This window comes from Hibiscus syriacus, unplaced genomic scaffold, assembly GCF_006381635.1.
Source record: "Hibiscus syriacus cultivar Baekdansim isolate YM2019G1 unplaced genomic scaffold, ASM638163v2 tig00110332_pilon, whole genome shotgun sequence".
In the NCBI taxonomy this organism is placed as follows: Eukaryota; Viridiplantae; Streptophyta; class Magnoliopsida; order Malvales; family Malvaceae; genus Hibiscus; species Hibiscus syriacus.
The window spans coordinates 5,692,739-5,715,422 of NW_024062688.1; the positions used below are offsets into that span (position 1 = coordinate 5,692,739).

Here is a 22,684-nt window from a genome sequence, read left to right on the forward strand (position 1 = left end):
TTTGAGTTATTTGAGTCAAATTATTCGAGTCAACTCAAATTATCAATTCAGTTTTCGAGTTTGAGTCAAGTTAAAATTTAAAAAATTTGAGTTACTTAAAAAATGAAATTTTGAGAGTATTTTGACATTTTTAATAATGTTGTAAATATATATTATAAGTTTAGATTGTATTTGATATATTAAATAACATTAAAATATAAAAAGAATATAAAGAAATATATATATATATATATATATATATATATATATTATTATATGGTTAGAGAAAGTCGAAAATTTGGAATCAATCCTTAACATAATAATGTAAATAATTATAATAAAATTTCTATAGCAATTTGAATAACTCGACTCAAACTTTTTAAACTCGAATCGAAAAAAAAATAAGTTAAGTTTGAGTCATAGAGTACGACTCATCAACTCAAATAACTCAAACTTTTTTGACTTGGTTCGATCGAATTTTTATCCCTAAAAACCAGAGTATATAATTTCAAACATATTAAACCATAAATCAATTGATTAGGTGAGTTAATTGCATCACATGTCCTCAAAGTATAACCCTCTTTTAAAATTGGTAATTAAACTTTTGAACATTCCAATTTCATCCCCAAACTATGACTCTCATTTAAAATTAATCCTTAAACATTTGAATATTCTAATTCCATCCCTAAACTATGACCATCTTTCTAAATTGGTCCCCTAAACTTTTTGAACATTTCAATTTCATTCCAAACTATACTATATACCAATCACATCCCTTGTTAATAAAACTGTTAGGCCAAGTTATATTATTATATTTTTGGAAAAGAAAACAAAATTTAGGTTAAAATATGGTTGAAACTAGTTACATATTTGGGTGAATTTGGGGATGATATTAGAATAATCAAAAGTTTGGCGACCAATTTAGAAAGAGGGTCGTAGTTTAAGGAATTAATTAGAATATTTAAAAGTTTAAGGACTAACTAAAAATGAGAGTCACAATTTAGGGATAAAATTAGAATGTTCAAAAGTTTAAAAACTAATTTAAAATGAGGGTTATAATTTGAAGAAATGTGATATAATTAACTCTGATTAAATTTAACTAGTATTTTAATTTATAGATAATGCACACGTGTTATATAATTGCATGTACTCGAATTTAAATTCTTTAAATAAAATAATATTTTTTTATCATTGAGACGATTCAATAGATTCAAATAAATTGTTAAAATTTTAATTGAATATGTATGAATTATTAAATGATCTATCAAATCAATATCACTAAAAACTTTAAATGATAATTAAATTAGAAAAATAAACATCAAAAGAGAAAGAAAAATTAAGACTAAAGTGAAAAAATGAATTAATGTTAGAAATTAAATTTATTGTTAAATTTTATAACATATATTGTAGTTTCAGAGTAATTGATTAATTTTTTTTTTGAAAAATATTATACTTTAGGGGAGAAATTAATGGCAATAAAAATTAAATTAATATTTTCTATTAATCTAGGATGATTATAAAGGGTGACATTTATTTTAAATATTTTCAACTATTTTATAATGAATATTCAAATATTCTATAATTGTTGGTACTCAAACCCGAAACCTCAAGGAATAACAATCATCTCTTTAACCACTAAGGTTGTTTGGTTCGTAGAATCAACATTTTTAATTAATACCACTATTAATAACACTACTAAACATAATATTTCTTTAAAAAAAAATCAGCTATTGATAATATATACACTCTATAGACATAATTATTCAAAAAAAAATTCTTGAAAAAATAACACTATATTATTATTGATCTCACTCAAGTAGCATGAAATATTAATCTTTATTTCTTTTTTAACAGATTACATGATAATATGTATATAATTTTTCATAATCATTAACAATGTACTTATATTCTATAAATATTATTACTCAAATTTATTTTTTTTAAAAAGAGTAATATTATTTTAATCATTAAAGTATGTTGATACGTTGATAAATCAACCCTTAAAAGAGTAGTCTAAACTTTTTCAGTACGCTTTCTCTCATATTAAACTTTATACATAATCAACCCTTAAAACATTAATCTAACCAAATATAACTCGAGATTTAGTTTTGTGATGGAATAAATAGAATTGGAAGAATTAAATTTATAATGAATATTGATTTTGGTGGTAATTATTTATACCAATTACAATCTATCCTCGTCCTTATATCTGTAGTGACAGCCGCATTTCAGAAAGAGTGAATTTGTCAAACGAAAATCCCGATAATTTCCGAGAAAATCTCGCCAAACGAAAGGGAAAAGAAGAAGAAGAAATGGTTAGCCTTCTTTCTCTCTTTCAATTACACACTCTTTCAATTTCGCATTACACGAACCTACGAGATTTTCTTTTGTTTCTTTCTAATTTGTGTTTTCAAGATCTGCTTTAGCTATATTTAGTTATCTCTAAGGCAGATCTAAATTTAGATGCCTCATTTTTTTAATTTAACTTACAGTTAGGTTCAGATCCAATCGAATCGAAGGCTTTAACTTAAACTTCAGTGCTAAAAAAGTATTTTAACTTGAAATTAGTGTATTTGAAGGATTCATTGATCTTATTCTTCTTGTTTATAGGAGTTGTGCCCTTCAATTAAGAACGTTCTTCTTTTGGATTCCGAACGGAAACGTATAGCTGTTAAGTATTATTCAGATGACTGGCCGACGAATTCTGCTAAGGAAGCCTTGAAAAAGCTGTGTTTACCAAAAACCAGAAGACTAATGCTTGAACCGAAGGTAGATTTGTTTATCTCTGTTGATGCTTCATTACATTTAGTTTAATTCCTTGTGTATATTTAGATCGTGTGGATTTATAAAAGGCAGATAAATGGTGATTGGTGAGTGAGGGAGTGAATCAGTTCATTAAAATTTGAGAATTTGAAAGGTTCTTTTCTTGTGCATAAAGGGTTTACCTTGGATATATTGTTCTAGACATTGTTTTCCTTTTTTCATTTTCCTAAGTCGATGAAAAATATGTTACTCCGAGTCAGCGAGACCTCATTTTTCTTTAATAACCTATTTCCAACATATTCGAATATGGTTATGGGAATATCATCCTTTACATATGTGTTCTTTAGAAGGAAAAAAGGTGAACATGCTTGGACACATACCTATATTTGATATTCACCCCCACATCCAAGTAAGACATTCTTGGTTGGCATTGGTTTAGGTGTTGTTTCATATTTTGACATTTTTGCTTTTGTTTATCTTTACAGCTGAAATAACAATGTTTGGCAACTATGTCGTCATGCACAAGTTCGTTCAAGACCTTCACTTTTTTGTTTCTGGAGGTGAAGATGAAAATGAGATCATCTTGGCCACAGTACTCCAGGGTTTTTTTTGATGCAGTTGGATTTCTCCTTAGGTTATTTATCTTACTTTCTACCATTACGATCTTTTTTATGCATTTGTGTTTGATATTATTAACTTGAGCATCTTTCCCCTTGCTTTCGCTACCCTTTGTTCCAGAGGCAATGAGGACAAGAAGGAAGGCATTGGAGAACTTGGATCTTATTCTGTTGTGCCTTGATGAGATTGTCGATGGTGGGTATGATTTACCATTCATTGTATTAGTATAGTTGAAGATCAAGGAATTCCGTTTCATGAATCTCTTGAGTAGACATTTTCTTTGCTCGTTTGTTTCTTTAAATCATCTCTGCCACAGTTCTTGGATGGGAATGTCTCTTAATTCTCCTCATCCCCCAAATACTCTAGGTTAAACATATGGTTGGCTCAAACCGAGATTAGTATTAGGGGTTTAATTCACTTATTATTTGTTTGTGAAAGAAAATGATAGAAATTAGGGTATAGAATCAAGTGAAAAGGTAGACTAGCCACGAGTCACTAGAAGCAACTGTCCCCTTGCTATGCTTCTTCGACCACTGTGTTTGACTTTTTACTTAAATCTATGGGTAGTGTCATTTATGTTTGACTTTTTACTTAAATCTATGGGTAGTGTCATTCTTGAACCCCCCCCCCCAAAAAAAATAATAAAGCAGAACTAGGCGAATTTCTTTAACCATTGAGATATGAACTTTTTACTTAAATCTATGGGTAGTGTCATTCTTGAACCCCCCCCCCCAAAAAAAATAATAAAGCAGAACTAGGCGAATTTCTTTAACCATTGAGATATGAATCATTACTGCCGCCATATTAAAAAACGTTGGTGTTCTACAGACAATAACCCAAGCATTGGCTACGGCATTCGAACATCTTACTAGGTCTCTCCTCCAGTAATGTATTCAAAGTTATCAAAGGAGCCTTGAGGCGCGAGGCGCATGAAAGGCACGTGATTCACGAAGGCGAGGCACATGATATCCAAAAAATTGTAACACATGTATATATTAATGCAATCAAACTCAAATATCATAGATACCCAATATTAGGCTTCAATAGAGTTTATTCTCAAATTCAAAATACCAACCTAACGTCATAAAAGTTATCAACAAGCATAATCAAGTACTAAGTTTAACAAAAACATTCAACATGCAAAAACAAAACATCAAATAAAGTCATTAATAATCATCATCAAACATCAAACTAATCCTCATCATCATCGTCAAGTGGTATATCATCATCTTCCTCCTTATCCGTCTCACAATCCCAATGTCTTCTTCTTTAGTGTTACTCTCCTCTAGCATAACAACTTCATCATCTTCATCTACAAGGTGTGGTCTAGCTTTTTCCTTTCCTTTCGAGCTTGAACTAGAAACATTCTTTCTTCTAGTATTATGGTCACGCTCATAAGCTCCGGAAGCTATACTAACATCCTTCCATGTCAAATCGTCATCATCAAACACATAATCTTCATTTTCTTCTTCATCCTCATCCATTCGTTACTTTCATCAATGTCATCCAAAGAGATTGGATCAATGACATCACGATGATTATAACGCCGCTTTAACGCTCGATTATATTTCACATAGACTAAATTATTGAGGAGTTTGCGCAAGTCGGTTTTCTTTTGTAATGAAGCTGCCAAATTATAACAGAATAATCAAGAGTCAAAAACATTACTTATGATGTTTCTTAAATGATATCTGAGTTACTTACGAGACTAAAAATACTCCAATTTCGCTCACAACCACTTGCACTACACGTAAGGTTGAGGACTTTGATGGCAAACTTTTTTAATTCCGGTGCATCATTACCAAAAGAAGCCCACCACTCGGCTGTAAATATATATTTTAGAACAAGAAAAAATTAAATTAAATTAATATTATTTTATATATGTATAAAGAAAGTAACCTGGTGACTTTGCTTCTCTTTGACGTATGCATATTGCCATCCCAAATATACATTCGGCGTTCCTATAAAGTGACAATTGGTCCTCTATTTACCTTGATCACAACACTCGGCACTAATCTCAATGCATTTAGCAACCCAATCATCACCTCCTTATCCTCTGAATTTGGGGATTTGAGTAGAATAACTGAGGATTCAAATAACACCCCGGCCGCGTGTAATGGTTGATGGAGTTGACATTCCCACCTTTTGTCAATATTGCAAACATCTTTGTACTTGTCTTCCACATTATTAAAGGAGTTTGCAATTGCTTCTTTTGCCCTATCCATGGCCTCATATACATAGCCCATGGCCGGCCTTTTTTCACCATCAACTAACCACTTTTACGAGAGGACCCGTCATCTTAAGGATATACACAATTGTACTCCAAAAGGTAGGCATCAAAACAATGGATGCGACTCTTTTACCGCCATGCTTTTGAGTATTTACTCTTCCTCCATTCATTAGAAGTAAACATCTTTCTAAGGTTTGCCTTTTGAACTTGTATTGAACGAAGAGTGATGTAAGCGGTGGCAAATCTGGTTATCGCGGGTCTCACCAACTCTCTTTTCTCGGTAAACTTCCTCATCATGTTTACAACACCTGTACGGCTATATAAAACCCGTTTAAGGCCATTGCTCTCAACGTGACACGAATTTTTGAAATCTTTCCTATGTCTTCAAGCATCAAATCAAGAAAATGAGCAGCACATGGAGTCCAGTATAAATGTGGACGTTTCACCATCAATAAACGTCCTATAAAAATATAAAAATTAAAATAGTATAAAAGTTCAAGTCTTATATAATTATAAATATATACAAATATAATAATTTAATGTGGACGTTTCATCACCTGCTGCTACATATGCAGAAGCATTGTCGGTTACACCTGAACGACATTCTTCTCACCAACCTCCTCAACCATATCATCAAGCATAATAAACAATGTTCGGTATTCTTCACAATGTCCGAAGCATCAATTGATTGATAAAAACTGACCCTTTTGGAGAATTGACTAAAAAGTTGATAATGTCTTGTGTGCAATCGAGTCTCTCCATCCATCTGACATGATTGAGCAACCATATTAGCCAATGCTCGTGATGTACTTGTTTCACCATCTCATCGGTTGCCTTAACCGCTTTAGTTAAAAAAGGAACTCGGATTTCGTGGTACGTAGGAGGTTTGAAACCCGTCCCACATTGCGCCACCGCTTCCATTGCTACTTTAAAACTATCATAATTTGCTGCATTAAACGCCAATCCAGCATCAAAGAACCAGTTTGACAACTCCATACATGCTTTCTCCCGTAGTTGTCTTTTACATGCTTCATTGATGCTTGGTTGCTTCATTTTCCCATCTTTTCTGTTTTTCACAACTTGTTCGAGTGATGGGGTGAAAAGCATATCAATTGGTCCTTTAATGCCCTTTTGCTTCTTTGATGCTTTACTAGTACTATTACCACTTTTGCAAACACATGTGCCAACTTCATCATCCTCGTCATCCCAAAGTTGTCTATCATCAAAATCATATAAAACTTCCGCTTTTTATTTTGACACTTTTTCTCCATGTATTCTCTAATCTCCTCGCGTACATGCGCTGGACATTTTAGACATCTTGTACTATTCCAGTATTCACCCACTATATGTTGTTTAGCCCTATAAATACCTCCGGAAGTGATTTTGTCACAAAACATACATTTTACTTTACCTTTGCCCATGTCAATGCAATACTTCCAAGCTATATCTTGCTTTGAAGAAGTTGATGACTGATTTTCAGAAGTCATAATGTCAAATCAGATTTTCCAAAAGCAAAATATTGATGATTAACAAATGCAATATTGTCCCAGAAGCCAGAAAAATGAAAACAGAAAATTAAATAAGAGAAACTGTGATTATCAAGAACAGACACATACGCAAACGAATAACTGCATACTTAAAAAAGGAAAAAAAAACAAGAACAGATACATACGAAATTACGAATAACTGTATACTTAGAAAAGAAAAGAAAAAAAAACAAGAACAAACACATACGCACGAATTGTGGTGATTATCAAGAGAATTTGATTCAGAAAAACAAAATTCTTTCAACACAGATGGTTAACAGTATAAATAGAAAGATCAATCGAAGAACATAATCACTTACGGGAAGAATTGAATGTGTGAATCGATTAATTGAATTGTTGCTACTTTCTTGTTCAACGTCGCAGTCTCCAGTCGAAGAAAAGGAGGAAGCGAACGATCGATAGATTAGTATGTATGGATTAGAAGGCCGATTGACAATAGATTGAGGGTTTTTAAATAAGAAAGGAGAAGGAAAAAATAAGAAAAGGAGACTCTTAGTAGTTAGAGCCTTAAAAGACAAATCAAATTCAAATAATAATAAATATTTTCTTTAAAAAAATTAAAATGAAGATAAGATAGGATAAGTTTATTTTGAAATTTAATATTAAAATTTGTGTTCTGTGAAATATTATTATTTAAATTAGTATAATGTAAATTTCAGAATAATTAAATTAGATTTCAAAATAAATAAATTTAATTATTTTAGTAAAATTTGAATAATTTAAGTATATATACTCACAAAACTTTTAAATCATAGATTTATATCCTTCACTTAGTTATTAATCATTAAGTTAATTAAACATTCTTTTTAATCTATGCTAATACATAGAAGTACCCTTTCTTTTCGAGTTTCATCAGTTAATCGCAATGCATTCCTATTATAGGTTTGCTTAATTTTTAAACTGTCACAAATTTTGATGAGCGGAAAAGAAAATATCAAATACTGATAGATAAATAAACTTAGGTGAAGAAAGGACCAAAAACAATTTCAAAGCTTATTTGTTTGAAACAACATAACGAAAATAGTCGTTCATTTTGCAGACCATGTATGCATATAAGAGAAGGCCCTGTAGTAATAATTACAAGGTTTTAAGCCCACATCGCGCCTCAATTGCTCCTCGACTGAGCCTCGCGCCTCAGAGCCTCGCTGCGCCTAGGCTACGTGCCTCGCTTCAGTGTTGAAAAAGCCCCGTCCGGTGAACCTCTGCGCTTTTGCGCCTCAGGCGCGCTTTTTACAACTATGAATGTATTTACACCAAACCAGACCGAACAAGAGAAGCTCGACGACAAATCTTTCTGTAATGATACAATATTTGATGTGGTTAGGATAATTGATCTGTTCTGAGTGCAGAACTGATTACTCTTCTGATGTTACATTGATATTATTACAAGGTTGCTTTCTTGATGCTATTTGTGTTCTGACCCTACATAATGGCAAAAATAATCTCATTCCCCCCCCCCACCTCATTGCATACAAAGAAATAAATCATTTGGAATCAGGGATAGAAATGATGGTAATTGTAATTACTTTGTGTATTTCATTTGTTCATCTGTGTTATGAGTACAAAAATGATCGTCTTTCGAAGGAACTTTTGGCAATCAATAGCTAGCACTGTTGAAGCTAACAATTGGAATACATTATAATACTTGAGCAGTCGCATATTGCTATTGGATGAGAAAATAATCGGCCTCATTAAGGTAGCCATTTCCTGTAGTTGGAGTCAAGTTGTTCCGATAAGTACTTTTACGAACCTGGGCATGTGCTTCTGCTTCGTGTTTGAACATTTTAACCAGCTGATTTAACTCTAGCTTCCTAACTTGGACCATCTCTTCATTTACAGGCTCTTTTAATCCAAGATAAATCATACCAATCACGATTAGTGCAATTCCTAATGCAATGAGGATGGCCGTAAACAAACCAAACGCATATGGCGTATTCTGTGATCCGGGGATCCCATCAACATTGATTCCAAAGAGCCCGGCAATGATGGAAAGAACAAGGCCACAACCACCAAAAACAGCTAAATTATGTGTTACTCTAAGGCTTCTGTCCTGCATTAGTGTAATCAGTATTAGGCAAATATAGTTGTATAATCATTCTGGAACGATACGATGGGCTCCGAAATCAATGAACTTTGTCCCTTCTTTTATACAAACCTGCAACCATGCACGTACGGTGCTTTGCATAACATCTTGAATCGTAAACAAACGGTCACGGACTGCTTCTTGCTCTTCGATCATTTGTCTTGTGCTCTTTTGTATTCCTTCCAGCAAGCTTCTTGCTGCATTCCCCCTCAAATGTTGCGTAAGCTCGAAAACGATCTCTTCTCTTGCATGGAGTGACCATTTCACTCTAATAACCTGAAATGGCGCAAACACAAAATTCATTAACATTTACTGCAGAAACTATACAATATTTCTAGATGTTCATGCTTAATGTAAAGTTTACAAGTTATAGCCATTTCGCAAGAAAAATACGCTGATTTATGGGTTAAAGAACTAGAAATACTTATCATAATAAGTTTGAGCAACTATGCTTTATCTTGAAAGTAATTGAGAGCGTTTGTATTTTCAACCAACTTCATATTCACATTTTACATTAGCACGCAATTGTACTCTATGTTGCTCACGCTCTTCATTTTTCAAAGCATCCATGTTCGATAAATATTTAGATATAGGCATTAGAATATCACCCTCCAATAGAAAAATTTTAAGAGAAACTGAATGTATCCGACACTAACACTAGAGTCCGAGTAATATATGGTAATAATCAATTTTCAATTATGAAGATGGATTTTGATCGAGAAGGAATACATCATACCTGTCTTGACAATCTTCGGATTTCTTGGTTCAAAATTATGGCAAAAAGATTCATGTCCTCTTGGTTTCTCCTACACGATAAAACTATTTTTCATAAATTACCTATGCATGAAAATCAGAAAAATCCTTGTTACGAGAGTTTTCTATGATTTTAAAAGTAAAGAACCTGTTCATAAACTTCAATTCAATCTCATCTGCTTCCCCGAAGATCGATTTACGAAACAACCTAATGAATTCAAATCATTGAAGAGAACCCATAAATTAGTTTAAAAGCCACGTAATTGTGCATAAATGCATCAAATGTAAATAATCTACTTTCATACTGAAATGCAACAATGACAACTTTACTTCCAATGATGTTCGAATTGATGAAACCAAAGTTTTTCTTCATGCAAGACTTTCTGAAATTCCAATCAATACGATGATACAGGAAGATGATATAGGTATGGTTTCAATGAAAGAGAAACATTAAGAATGGTCAGCTGCTACGTAACAATGCTAAAGGTGCAAAATGGGTATCAATATCTGTTTTATCCATTTGTTTGAACAAACAATATGTAGGTTAGAAAACAAAAAAAACTCACTTGGAATCGAAAAAAGACCGTGACAGGCATGCATTTGATATGTCTACATCTGAGACTGATGACATCACATCTATTCACATTAAAGGAAAGACATCTTGATATTGGAGCTAATATGAAAATTAATATGTACCTATCATCCCACCGTGTAAGGCGGCTAGCTAGATATGCTATCACGTCATGAACTGTTCTGGGCACGTTATAACCTCCAGCAGCAAGAAGCTCCTGAACAGAATGTACGCAATGATTTTTAGTCACATGAAACTGTTAGATTGTATGGGTGTTATATGAAAGCAACTTTGTCACAATGGAGTCAATTAGGGTTTGTCGAGAACGAACAACCTGAACTTCTGCTATTCCAAGAACATTTACACCGGATACACTCCCTTTAATGTGCAGTACAGTTAGGAGGAAGTTTTGCACTTGCCATGAGCGGAGTACAACAGGGATGTCATCTTCCTCCACATATGGATCTCCAGCTGATTGTCCCAATAGCTCAAATAACAGCCCTCCAGCCACCCTAACTGGGACCTTTATAAATGGTAAAATTAGTGATCAATCCTCCAACAAAAGCAAAGACCACAAAGGAGTCACTAAGGTGCTCGTATCTGATATCCCGTATGCTAATTATCATGTTTTAACAGATATCAAGTAGGATATCAGTATGAAACAGCCATTAAAAGAAATTAGCAAAGTATACATGCTACTATTTACTCTCTTCATACATATATCTCGAAATGCTACAATTTAACATTCTATCAACATTTAACTAGACTTGACAGAACCAAATAGAAAAGAAGTTAATATTCTATCAGAACTTAGTGGAGACTTGAGAGAATCAAATAGTATGTAACTCAATTTAACTTACAACTTGTTAAAATAAGAGTTAGTGGATGCAATAAACCTAACTTACAGAATGTCGGAGACTATTACCTCGTACAGAAGATGCTTCATCCGCTCACTTATCAGTTTGCTTTCATCTCTCAAAGCTAGGCTGACAGCAGGATGTAACCATTGGGCATTGTTGAGAAAAGCGTCGACAGTGGGGTGACCAGCAGACAAATGGCACCACCATATGGGCCACTGTCGCTCCAATACGGCTGCTAAATCTGCAACAGTTAAACCCTCTTCAATATCCATCCATTCGAACTGTTGTGAATCCCAGACTCCATTGACTTGCACATTTTTCACGAGATCTGAAATCCTTTCCCATCCGATGGGAACCCAACAACTTCCATCAAATCTTTCAGTAGCATGATACGGGTCTGACCTAGGGCTACGTGCAGTGTTGTATTCATCAAAAGCAGCAGCTGCACGATCCCTTGGCTCTAAACCGAAAGAGGACTCCGTTAATTTCTGTCCATCCAATCCTTCAGAAGAAGCCTCATTTGGTTTATTGGCTGCCAATTGTTCTTTCACATATTCATCATCCGATTGTTTGCCTTGGACCTTATAACCATATCTTGAGTTCCTCGGTTTCTTATTGCCTCGAACAAACTCAAAAGCACAAATCAGCCCATCTGCCCAATGATCGCTCCCAGGCAAGACATCTCTACTCGGAACATGCTTATGTCTTTCAGGCACTTCCATTTTATTCTTTTCAGAAACCGAAGGATCCTCGTTCACACTCATGGCACGTTCTATATATAAAACAACTGAAAGAAAGAGCCAGCATTAGCCAACATTCAGACACTCATAAATAAGATAGTTGCACGAACTAAACCATACTAACCTTTGAGCTATCTCCTTGATACACCATCTAGTTTCCAAAACAAATACAGTAATTTCTTTAAGTGATGTGAAAAATTCAACACAACAAACAGCTGAAATTAGATATCAAAAGCTTGTTTTATCAATCAAAGCAAGCTAAAACAAAATTCATCATCCATTTATTAAGCTAAAATATAATTCATTTTTCAAACGAAAAAAAAAATCTACCCATCATCTAATTCAATTATAATATCACTCGATTTACCTCGTACCAATTTTCCTAAACAATATTAATAAACTTTTAGTAGCAACTTCATGTTCAACTTCCTCATTAATTTTGACATTTGAGGAAAAGAAATTATGGGTATTGCAGATCAAAGTAGTAAACAATTAAAAATAAATGAATAAATTAAAGATTACCTCAAGGTCAGACGATGCTTCAGCTTTAATGAAGGAGAAAATGTAGGGAAAATGCTGGGAAAGGAAACAGTTAATATTGAGAGGCAACTATTAACTGTGGGAAATGGAATGAAAAACAGAAAAAGCTAGAGGATAAAATGAATATGGAGAATAAATTCATTTTCTTTTATATCAATTATCTTTATGGAAACTAATCACTGGGTTGGGCTAAATTTTGAATTGGAAAAAGTAGAAAATATAAGCCCTTTCAACTGCAATATTTGTGAACAAATGGATACTTAGCCCAATATATATAAATGTGGTAATTAGTTATTCTCTCAAACTTTATAAATTAATGGAACGAAACCAACTGAACTTAGATTTAAACTTTTTAATGTGATCTTAAATTTGGGTTACTTTTGGATTTAGGTCGTTTTTCAATTAAGCTATCTATTTGACAATGAACGCAAATCACCCTGTTGCAATCATTGGAGTTCGAACCCGTGACATCTAAGACCAATAACGATTCCTTTGACCACTAAAGTAAATTGGTTCGCGCGATCATTTTAAGTTTAAGCCAAATAAATTTTGTAGATTAAATCATTATGAGAAGTATTATTTTTAGTTTAGAGTTATTTTTTTATACAATGTCTATTTAAACTACTAAAATTCTTTTATATCTATAAATTGAAGAATAATATACGCTTAAAATATGGATATGACTTTTGAGATTGAGTAGAATTGACATATCTACATATGCTCAAGTGTTTTTAGGCAGGCTATTCGAGTTGGTCCATAGAGCGTGTTCAAATAGATTCGAGTGGAAATGAACATATAATATTCCTAGTTCAAATTAAATAGAGTAAATTATATGAATGACCACTTAATTTTATAGAGATTTTAATATGATCATTGATCTATTAATTTTATCAATCAAGTTATTTAATGATATAAATTATACAAATCAAATCATTTGTCGTTAACATTTAAGAGAGAAGTTGATTAGCAAGTTAAAATCATTTGATCTTCATTATATTCTATCAATTTGTTCATAATTTTAATTTAATTCAACAAATTTAATTAAATGATGACACATGTCACAATCCTATTAGATAAATTTAATAATGATTTTAATTTAGTTCAATAAATTTGATAATATTTTTATAACAAAAATTTAAGCTTCGAACTCCAGTAGAACATCTGTAAATTAATGCTCGATAAATTAATATTCCCTCTAAAATAATATTTTTTAGTCTCGATTTGGGCCCAATGTCTAAATTAGTAATTTCGATAAATTGATAAGATAATATTTTTTTCATAAGACTCTTATATAAGTTTATGGTCCCTTCAATATTATAAATTAATAATTCTATAAATTTACAAATATAAATTAAACAAATTAGTAAAATATGATTCTATTGTTGTTTTTGGACACCTTTTAGATGTGAAGGCATGGTTATTTTTTGACTCATTTTATATGTGAACCCATGATCGGTTGATTTTGATTGACTAATTATGAACATTTGATGTTTATGTAGTTGTTCATTTCATTATCATACATGAATTTGCATTAAGACTAATACTACGTACTATAGTAAACTTTATTTTTTAGGGATATATGTATCATATTTAATAAGTGATCGTAAACATCATTCAATTAGTCAATATAATATATATGTTTTATTCATGAAGAATAATGTACATTCATTGATACGAACTAACTTCCTCAGTAGTTAAAGAAATCTTTGTTGTTCTTAGAAGTCACGAGTTCGAGCGAATCTTTGTTGTTCTTAGAAGTCACGAGTTCGAACAAATGGTTGAGAGTATTTAAAACATATATTACTTTTTAATCACCTTAGCTTAATAATAATAAAAAATAATGTACGTTCGTTAAATCGGGAAAAAAAATCTCTTTAAATTTATAAATTATTAATTTATCAATTAATACCACTTTAAATTAATAAAATTATATGATTTCGATATTATTAATTTATAGAGATTTTACTGTACAAATTTGATGGTAAAGCTTTGAAAGTAATGTTTGAATTAAATTATTAATGTTCAAAATACATTCAGTTAGAAGTGACACTAATGATTTGGGTTCAAATTGACCAACAATTCAAATAATCGATAATTTTAAAAAAATAGAAATGAAAATAACTAATATGTTTTGAACCAAAAACAACTCGAAATGGCACTAATGATGTGATCCTTACTAGTTCAAGACTTTAAATGATGACCGACTTCATATAGTCGAGTTAGATTCGAATAAATTGGGTCAAGTTTTAAGATTCGGATCAGAATTGCAGGACTAATCCTACATGTACATATCATTGGGATGCAACCTATTGAACAATTCATGCTTAGGCCTCATGCATAAAAGACCCAAAAACCTCTAGTTACAGGTTCAACTCGTCTAACTGGTTTGATTTAATTGGATGTTCAGGGTATGTAGTTTGGTCTCAAATTAACTAGTGATCAAACCCGAAAGAAAATTCGGGTACTCAAGTAAAAAAATAACAAAACAATCCATATCGATACGGTTTGAGGTCATGTGAAAAAGAAAACCCTGTGATACCTTTTAAGCAAGAACATAACAAAATGAAGTTCCGGTCGAAAAGCATCTCATACAGCCATAGGTGAAACAACCGAGGACTCTGAGGCAACAACAAAGTAAAGCCGCAGGTGCTTACAGTGAGTCCTGAAAGCAATCTTGCGTCGTGCACAGCATCTAGTACTAGAGAAAAACTCTATAAAAACTCATACGGTGTAGCGATTCTTGGCACCTCTATCGTGCTTTTTCGCATCTTCCTGAAAGAGAAAATAGATGGGGTTTGTTTATATAGGCCAAAACTCAAGACATAAAATAAAATGAACAAAAAAGAACAAACGGCATATATCTAAAAGAAGCCATTACATGAAATATGAAGCCGATAGTTTCGTTGTAATCAAGTAACTCTTTCCACTGGTTTCCGATGCTCATCTGCATCAACAAAAATCAAACAAACAAAAAGTTTTAGAAATTGACAAGCCACTAAAAACAAAATACCCCATGAGAACAGTTATGGAATTGCACGAGTCATTTTCCGTAACAAAGCAACTCCATTCACCTGTGCTGTTTCATTGGCAGCATTCTTGGTCCACAGTGCTATCCTTTCCTGCTTGCCTCTCACACTGACAACTGCTCCGCAGATCTCATCACCATACTCGAACTGTTCTCCTATCAATGCCAGCAACTAGTATAGCAAAAATAAATAAGAGATAAGGCCGCATTTTTCACTTAAGCATTGAGTTTTCATAAACAAGCAAATGCATTATGTCATCTGAAATAATACCGTGTACAACCAAGATGTATCTGACTTCCCCTTTTGGAAGGTTACAGTCCATTTGCCTCCATTAGCACAGACAGGGTCTTCCCACTTTGGCTCGATTTTATGTTTGAAACAATGAAAGTCCGCTCCCACGGCTAACTTGCTCGGGTGATGTATGTTGTTGTAAAGACTGTAATCAGGCAAATGATATTAACTAACAAAGAGAAACAAAAAGAAGTGACACATGAAATTAGTAATCAAAGGCAGTGATATAGAGACTAGGGGTGTGCAAAATTACCCGACCCGCCGACCTGGATCTAAAAAAAGGGGATAATTCTTTAAAAAAAATTACCCGGCCGGGTCGGGTACCCGGCCCGACATTTCCCGGGTCGGGCCCGGGTCACAAAATCTAGTTTTTCCGGGTACCCGGTTACCCGAGTACCCGTTTAGTTTTTATTTTTTTTATTTTTTTATATATAATTATATAAAATATAATGAATTATTTATATTATGGATTATTATATTTTGTATTTTGAACTTTTAAATTTTATGTTCGGATATTAGAGTATGTAATTCGAAGTTTTGAACATTTAAATTTGTGTATATATTTTTTTAAATTAATAATTTGAAAATAAAAAATTAAAAACCGGATATCGGGTACCCGATTACCGGGTACCCACAAAATCCGGGTACCCGATTATCGGATACCCGTAACATCCGGGTCGGGACACAGGCCGAGAAATCGTTGACCCGGAAGTTCCGGTTACCCGGAAATCAGGTACCCGAAAATCCGAGTACCCAGATTTGCACACCCCTAATAGAGACGGTCAGAATAGTTGTTTTTTCTATTATTACATAATTTATTCACCTAAGGCGTCAAGCAACAATCCAAAATTTTTAATAAACAAAGATTAAATCAATAAAAGAGCTTTCTACGACATTGATTATAAAGAAAGTAAATAACAGTTTGAAAACATCCAATTAAGACGAAACAAGATTCTAGGAAGCATCACTCTGCAGTAGGCAGCTCCAAGATCCATGAAGTACACATTCTTCCACTATAACAGTTAAAGCAAATCCGATTTACACTCATCATCACCATCATATATATATGTTCGTGTATAATCACAAGATTACAAACACCAACTGTTTTACTTTAACTTAGTCGTGTGTGTGTGTGTCAGATGCGAGAATGTATTCGACATGGATATGGTTATACTTCTCTACGGTTTCCCATGTATTTGAAGTATCATTGGAGGCATAGTACCAAATTGCGGCTGCAATGCAACATAAAAAAAGCATCATAACGGTTTTCAAGGTCATCACAACACTACAATGGCATAAAAAAACATTGTGAGCTTTAAGAAACAATTCTCGTATGCAACAACCGTCTTACGTTCCATAAAGTCCGCAACATTCGCAACCACAACAACACAATCACACTCTGGTACTATGATTCGAGGTCATTTCCTATATCTCTAACCCCAAACAGTAATCAAAGGATGAAAATAAATAAACTCATTTTCAGAACAATAATCCAAAATCTTATATATCATCAAAAATTCAGAATCTAAAAACTCAAGATAAACGATAAAATCCACAGCCTACATATAAAAAAACAGAAAATAACCTCCAGAATTGTTCGATGGTAGAGAAAGTGTAGATGGGGCGAATAGAACTACCCCAAGTAGCTTGCTTCGATTTGGCTTGAGGCTTATCGAACCAGAAGGTCCAAGAATGCTCAAGCGGGTGAGGTTGTTCGACAACACCTCCCTTCAAAGAAGAGACGATGTCGTATCGTCTTCTTCCCCGGCGATCTTCCCTTCCTCAAGCTCCTCGTCTTCTTCGTCTTTCAAATTAGGGTTAGGGTTCTTGTTTTCCTCCTCGTTGATGCTTAACGACTTCAGGTTTTCTTCGATCCCCATGCTCGCTCTCGATTTCTTTTCAGCTCCCTCTTTCTTTGTAGCGGAGCAGCTAGAGGCCCATGGATTCTTTTATAATTGAGTTCAAGTTAGATTCAACGTTCGGTCCTATTAAGTTTGGTCATATAGAATAATAAAATTAGAATTTTTAATTATATCTCTTTATTCCTATTTAATTATAGTAATAAATTGATTATCACTTACAATTATATATTAATTAATATTAATATTTAATAGTAAACAATTTTAATATTTATTTATATTTAGTTAAAAATAATTTTTATTACATTTATTTGGAACACCTTTTAATTTTATCAAGAAATGATTAAAGTAGTATACACTTGTATAATCGTTGAAAATTAAAACATAAACAAATAATACAAATTTAATTTATGGAGTTTCAACAAAAATTTTACGTTTATTGAATATTATTCAGAGAAAAATCAAATCAATTGGATATTCTCAATATAAAAAATGCCCTACTTTTTTGTAAGTGGAACGATGTTCGATTTAATCAAAGCACTTGGAGCGAAGAGAAACTGTATGAATCAGCCGTGCTTAGATTTAGCTGCTGGTGTAATTGGAAATGGCCAGAGTATTACCAACCTATAAGTGATGTTAGAAGAGTGCCAGACACATTGATCTCTTTCAGGAGGTAAATCTCATCAGACTCATGAGACTTTTCTTTTTGTTGTCCGATATCCGAATAGGATAGGAGTGCAGCCCTGGTTTGTGGTTGGTGGGTGCTGATAAGGGGTTTCGAAATTACGTATGTGGGGTTTTATTAAGCATTGATCGAAGGAAAGAGGGTTCGTGTAAGGAAACTCGTATATATAGCCGATGAGCTTTGCTTCCACCGAAGAAGATCATGAAGTACTTGGGGCAGTTTTCTGGATGGACAATATCAGAAGGTATGAGCTAAATTTCTGGTGCACTGAGTCTAGTGGGAGCATAGAGTGTTTTCGCAAGGCTAGAAATACTGTGAGAGTATATAGATAAGGAATAGGGGAAGTCGCGTGCAGGGGCTTGATCTGATGTTCTGGTGCAGTTAATCTCCCAAGAGTCATGAGGTGATGGGGCGTCTGAAGGAATCCTAGTTGCATTCGAGATTGATTGATGTTCTACAAGTAAGGGGAGTCTATGAGGACTTATTTGCTGAAGTACCATTTTGCACAACGTAGCAGCTGAGGTCTTTCTGGCATGGTGTTTTGGGCGGTGGAGCTTGGCAATTTTTGTGATTTGGTTGACAGAAGCTTTGACCGTGGCTCGAACTCTTGTAGCCAAAAGTGTTAAGGGATTCTATTGAAGGTCGAACTATGGTTCAAATGCTTGAGTATCACCAAACAAAGTAAGATGCTCTGTGGGGCCTGATCAGGTTGTGTTTTTGTCAGTAACAGGGATCATTCAGCTGTCTTCCGTCTGCGTGTCCAGTTTGTAGATCTTGGGTGCTAGTGGGGGGAATCTTGTCTGTGCGAGGGCCACTGGTTACAACTGCTGCTCGGCTAAGCTCGGTTTATATGGGATCGAAAGAATAGAGTTTCAGGACTGGTTTTGGTCCAAGGCTGCAAATTTGCGGGAGCCTGCGATTCATGGATTTTTGAAGTTTGCATGTTGATTATTATTTTGGTGTCGAGCTAGTGGTCGGATGTGCTGGAGGTTTTGATTTGCAATCTGTTGCTCCTCCATTTGGTTGCAGGTAGCTGGGTTCAGGAGTGGTCGTGATGCTTTAGATATTGTTTGGCCATCTATTGGCTGTGTGTAGGTTGAATGTTGGTTCAAATTGGTTGTGGTGCCGAAGTGGTTTTTCACGGCTACTGTAGTAGATGGATACAGTGCTGCATGGTGTTGACAGGTGCTTTCCCTTAGTGCCTCAGTTATTGTCTAAGTTTTGTTCTGAGTTGTGTAGGTTTTTCTTTGTTCTAAAGATCGTGGTATAGTGATTGTATTCTAATCGTGTGTGTTTGTATTGGTTTTACTAGTTCGAACTCTTTTACTTTTAGAACGGAAAAGGTGATGTGACAGTTAAATATAACGTTTAATCATTAATATTTCAATTTCGTCAATCATACCATCCAACTATTAAACGTTTAATCAAGTCACAGGTTGTTGAAATATAACGGAGAAAATGATGTGACAGTTAAATATTTTGGTATAATTATACAGTTGGTCCTTATTACTTATATTTAAATTTATTAAAATTAAGACCAAATTGATAGAATATATAAGTAACAAGGATTAGATGTGTAATTATATCAAAATATTTAACTACCACATCATTTTCTGCATTAAATTTTAACTACAAGTGGCTTAATTGAAACATTTAAATAGTAGAGTGATCTGATTAACAAAACTAAAACATCAACTGTCAAAATGAAATGAGATGATAGTTGAGTGGTCCCCATGTAGTTTACCCTTATAAATATTAACGTATTATAGGACTTGAATCTAAAATTTTACTGAAGATATATTACATTATTACTACTCGACTTAACATATATTAATTACTTGATATTTAATCTCAAGCTCGATTAAGTAACTTTGTTTACACTTCCTATGGAGAAACCAATTTCACATTGGTATTATTGTTTTAATCAAACGAGCAAATTGCAAAAACCTTCACGTAAAAGTATGTTATAAAAGCTTCCTATGTAGTTTTTTTAATTTAAAGAATTATTAGAAATAAATTTTTATACGTAAAAATAAATGTATGATTTTATAATATGAGATGTAAATTTAAAAATTTATATTAAAAATTTAGAGGTGTAAGTACGAATTTAGTGACCTTTGTAATTAATGAATTGTTGTGATCCCTAAAGATCTCGTGTTCAAGTATTATGTATGCATGTATAAACGTTACATGTTAAATGATATAAAGTATTAAAATAAATATTACTTTGCATTCACTCAGACTAATAAAAATTAATTAGTTTAAATATTTAGATTAACTGATAATATTTTAAAATAATTGAATTTAAAAATATCTCAATGTCAACTAATAGAAACGTGTTGTATATATGCCCGTTCATGTCATAAAAAACATCATTTATCACGTGTCACGTTTTTTATTAATTAACGTTATTTTTTAACTGGGTTATATTCTTAGAATAAATAAATAAAGGAGCATTAGATATCAAAATGAGCTAACTAAAAAATAATGTTGTGTTTTATTACAATAATAAAAATAATAAAATCTCAATTATTTATAATTTAAGAAATTGAGAGAATTTTTAATTTAGGTATTGTATCATACAAAATATTTAAAACCTATGGGTATGATGTGATCCACGTTATTGATAGGATGATCTCACAATATATTTGATCTTTCTTAGTTTTTTTCTTCCCGACAATAATCACTGACCAATTCCTAAAATCCCATGCACGGCACGTGGCTTCGTTGTCAATCTTTAAATTTTTTATTAAACTAAAACGAAAATCCGGTTCGATTCCAAGTAAACATTATTAAAGTTAACTAAATTATTAATTTTTAGTATATAATATTATATAATATAATATTCATTAAATATTTGTGATCAACAATTTAATTTTTTTAGTAGACTCACTAATGTTTGATAAATATAATAATTCTAATTATGTTTTTTTTATTAATCTTGACTAAGAACAAGACAATATGATTGCAATTCTAATTATGTTAAACATATTAAATCGTTTTAGTAATAATATAGAATATTATTCTTTTAAAAAATTTAAATTTAAACAATTGTGTTTATAGAGTATAAGTGTATTGTTGATAGATTACGAAAAATACACTTTTAAAAATATTGATTTTGATACTTAAAGTTGAAATTCTTTCATGAAAGTATTGCATGTTTTATTATTGTAGTCAATATCTATCAAATGATCTCATGCATAGGGATGTCAAAAAAAAATACGAACCCGACGAAGAAAATCGAAAATCAAATTAAACGGGGACGGGGAAAAATTGTTTATGTTAAACGGGGATGGGGATAGGGAAAATCGTTTATGCTAAACGGGGACTGGACGGGTTTGGTAATCCCTGTAACATCCCAAACTATGGGTTAGTGACTTAATTGTAAAGTTTCAGAATTTGGTGATTAAAGTAGAAGAATGGATTAGTTCAAGGATTTATCTAGAAATAAATCCTAAATGTTATTAGTAATAATTAAAGGAATTAAATGGCAAAATGGTCTTTTTATCTAAAAGATAATTATCTTATCTCTTTATTAAGAGATAAGCATGTAGGGATCTCCAGAACTTCTTCTCCTTTTTCTTCCTCTCCTCACGTATCTCCAAGCTCAAAGGTGAGTATTCTACTTAGTTAATTATTTGTTAAGTTTAAGATTGGGTTTTGATCATTAGATGATAACTAAGCTTAAGGAAAGCTTAAGTTATCTTAAGATCAAAAGATAAAGGAGATAGAGAATATTAAAGATTTGAAGTTCTTAAATGAAATATTGGAATAGAGTTCATAACAAGAATTGAAAGTTGGATTTGACTTGTTATCAATCTAAGTAAGAGATATGAAGTAATAGAATTGGATTTGAAACATGTTGCAAAATTGATGTAATTATTAAATTACATATGGAATATAGGATTTTGAGGTTTAAGATGAAATAAATGAGTATAAATTGGTTTAAGGATATGTACTAGAGTTAAGAATGAAAAAGGGGATTAAACATGAAGGATTTAATCCAAATGAATGAACTTTCGGGTTCAAAAAGAGGATTCTGGGCAGAGTGCATCGATGCACATTCATAGTGCATCGATGCATCAAGGTTAAAACCCAGAAATTGTTTGAATGTGCACCGATGCATTGGTAGTGCATCG

The 22,684-nt window shown here is 32.7% G+C and overlaps 1 protein-coding gene, 1 long non-coding RNA gene and 1 pseudogene across 3 annotated transcripts; 1 reads left to right on the forward strand and 2 right to left on the reverse strand.

Moving 5' to 3' along the window:
• Window positions 1–3,242: 3,242 nt before the first annotated feature.
• LOC120119550 lies at window positions 3,243–9,034 on the forward strand. 2 transcript variants are annotated; one of them, XR_005515838.1, is made up of 5 exons: window positions 3,243–3,376; window positions 3,481–3,555; window positions 8,177–8,433; window positions 8,791–8,833; window positions 8,977–9,034. It is a non-coding gene; the product is annotated as an uncharacterized LOC120119550 (long non-coding RNA). The 2 variants fall into 2 exon arrangements; XR_005515839.1 differs by lacking the exons at window positions 8,177–8,433; window positions 8,791–8,833; window positions 8,977–9,034 and adding an exon at window positions 3,968–3,983 and having other exon boundaries at window positions 3,481–3,559.
• On the reverse strand, window positions 8,592–12,785 carry LOC120119549. The gene is made up of 9 exons (XM_039139367.1): window positions 12,667–12,785; window positions 12,269–12,295; window positions 11,470–12,191; window positions 10,879–11,067; window positions 10,670–10,761; window positions 10,122–10,181; window positions 9,957–10,026; window positions 9,293–9,496; window positions 8,592–9,187 (listed from the first exon to the last, which is right to left on the reverse strand). The coding sequence occupies exons 3-9, from the start codon at window positions 12,166–12,168 to the stop codon at window positions 8,801–8,803; spliced, it is 1,701 nt and encodes a 566-aa protein (XP_038995298.1). The 5' UTR covers window positions 12,169–12,191; window positions 12,269–12,295; window positions 12,667–12,785; the 3' UTR covers window positions 8,592–8,800.
• Window positions 12,786–15,131: 2,346 nt separating this feature from the next.
• Window positions 15,132–17,896, reverse strand: LOC120119956 (annotated as a pseudogene).
• Window positions 17,897–22,684: the final 4,788 nt, after the last annotated feature.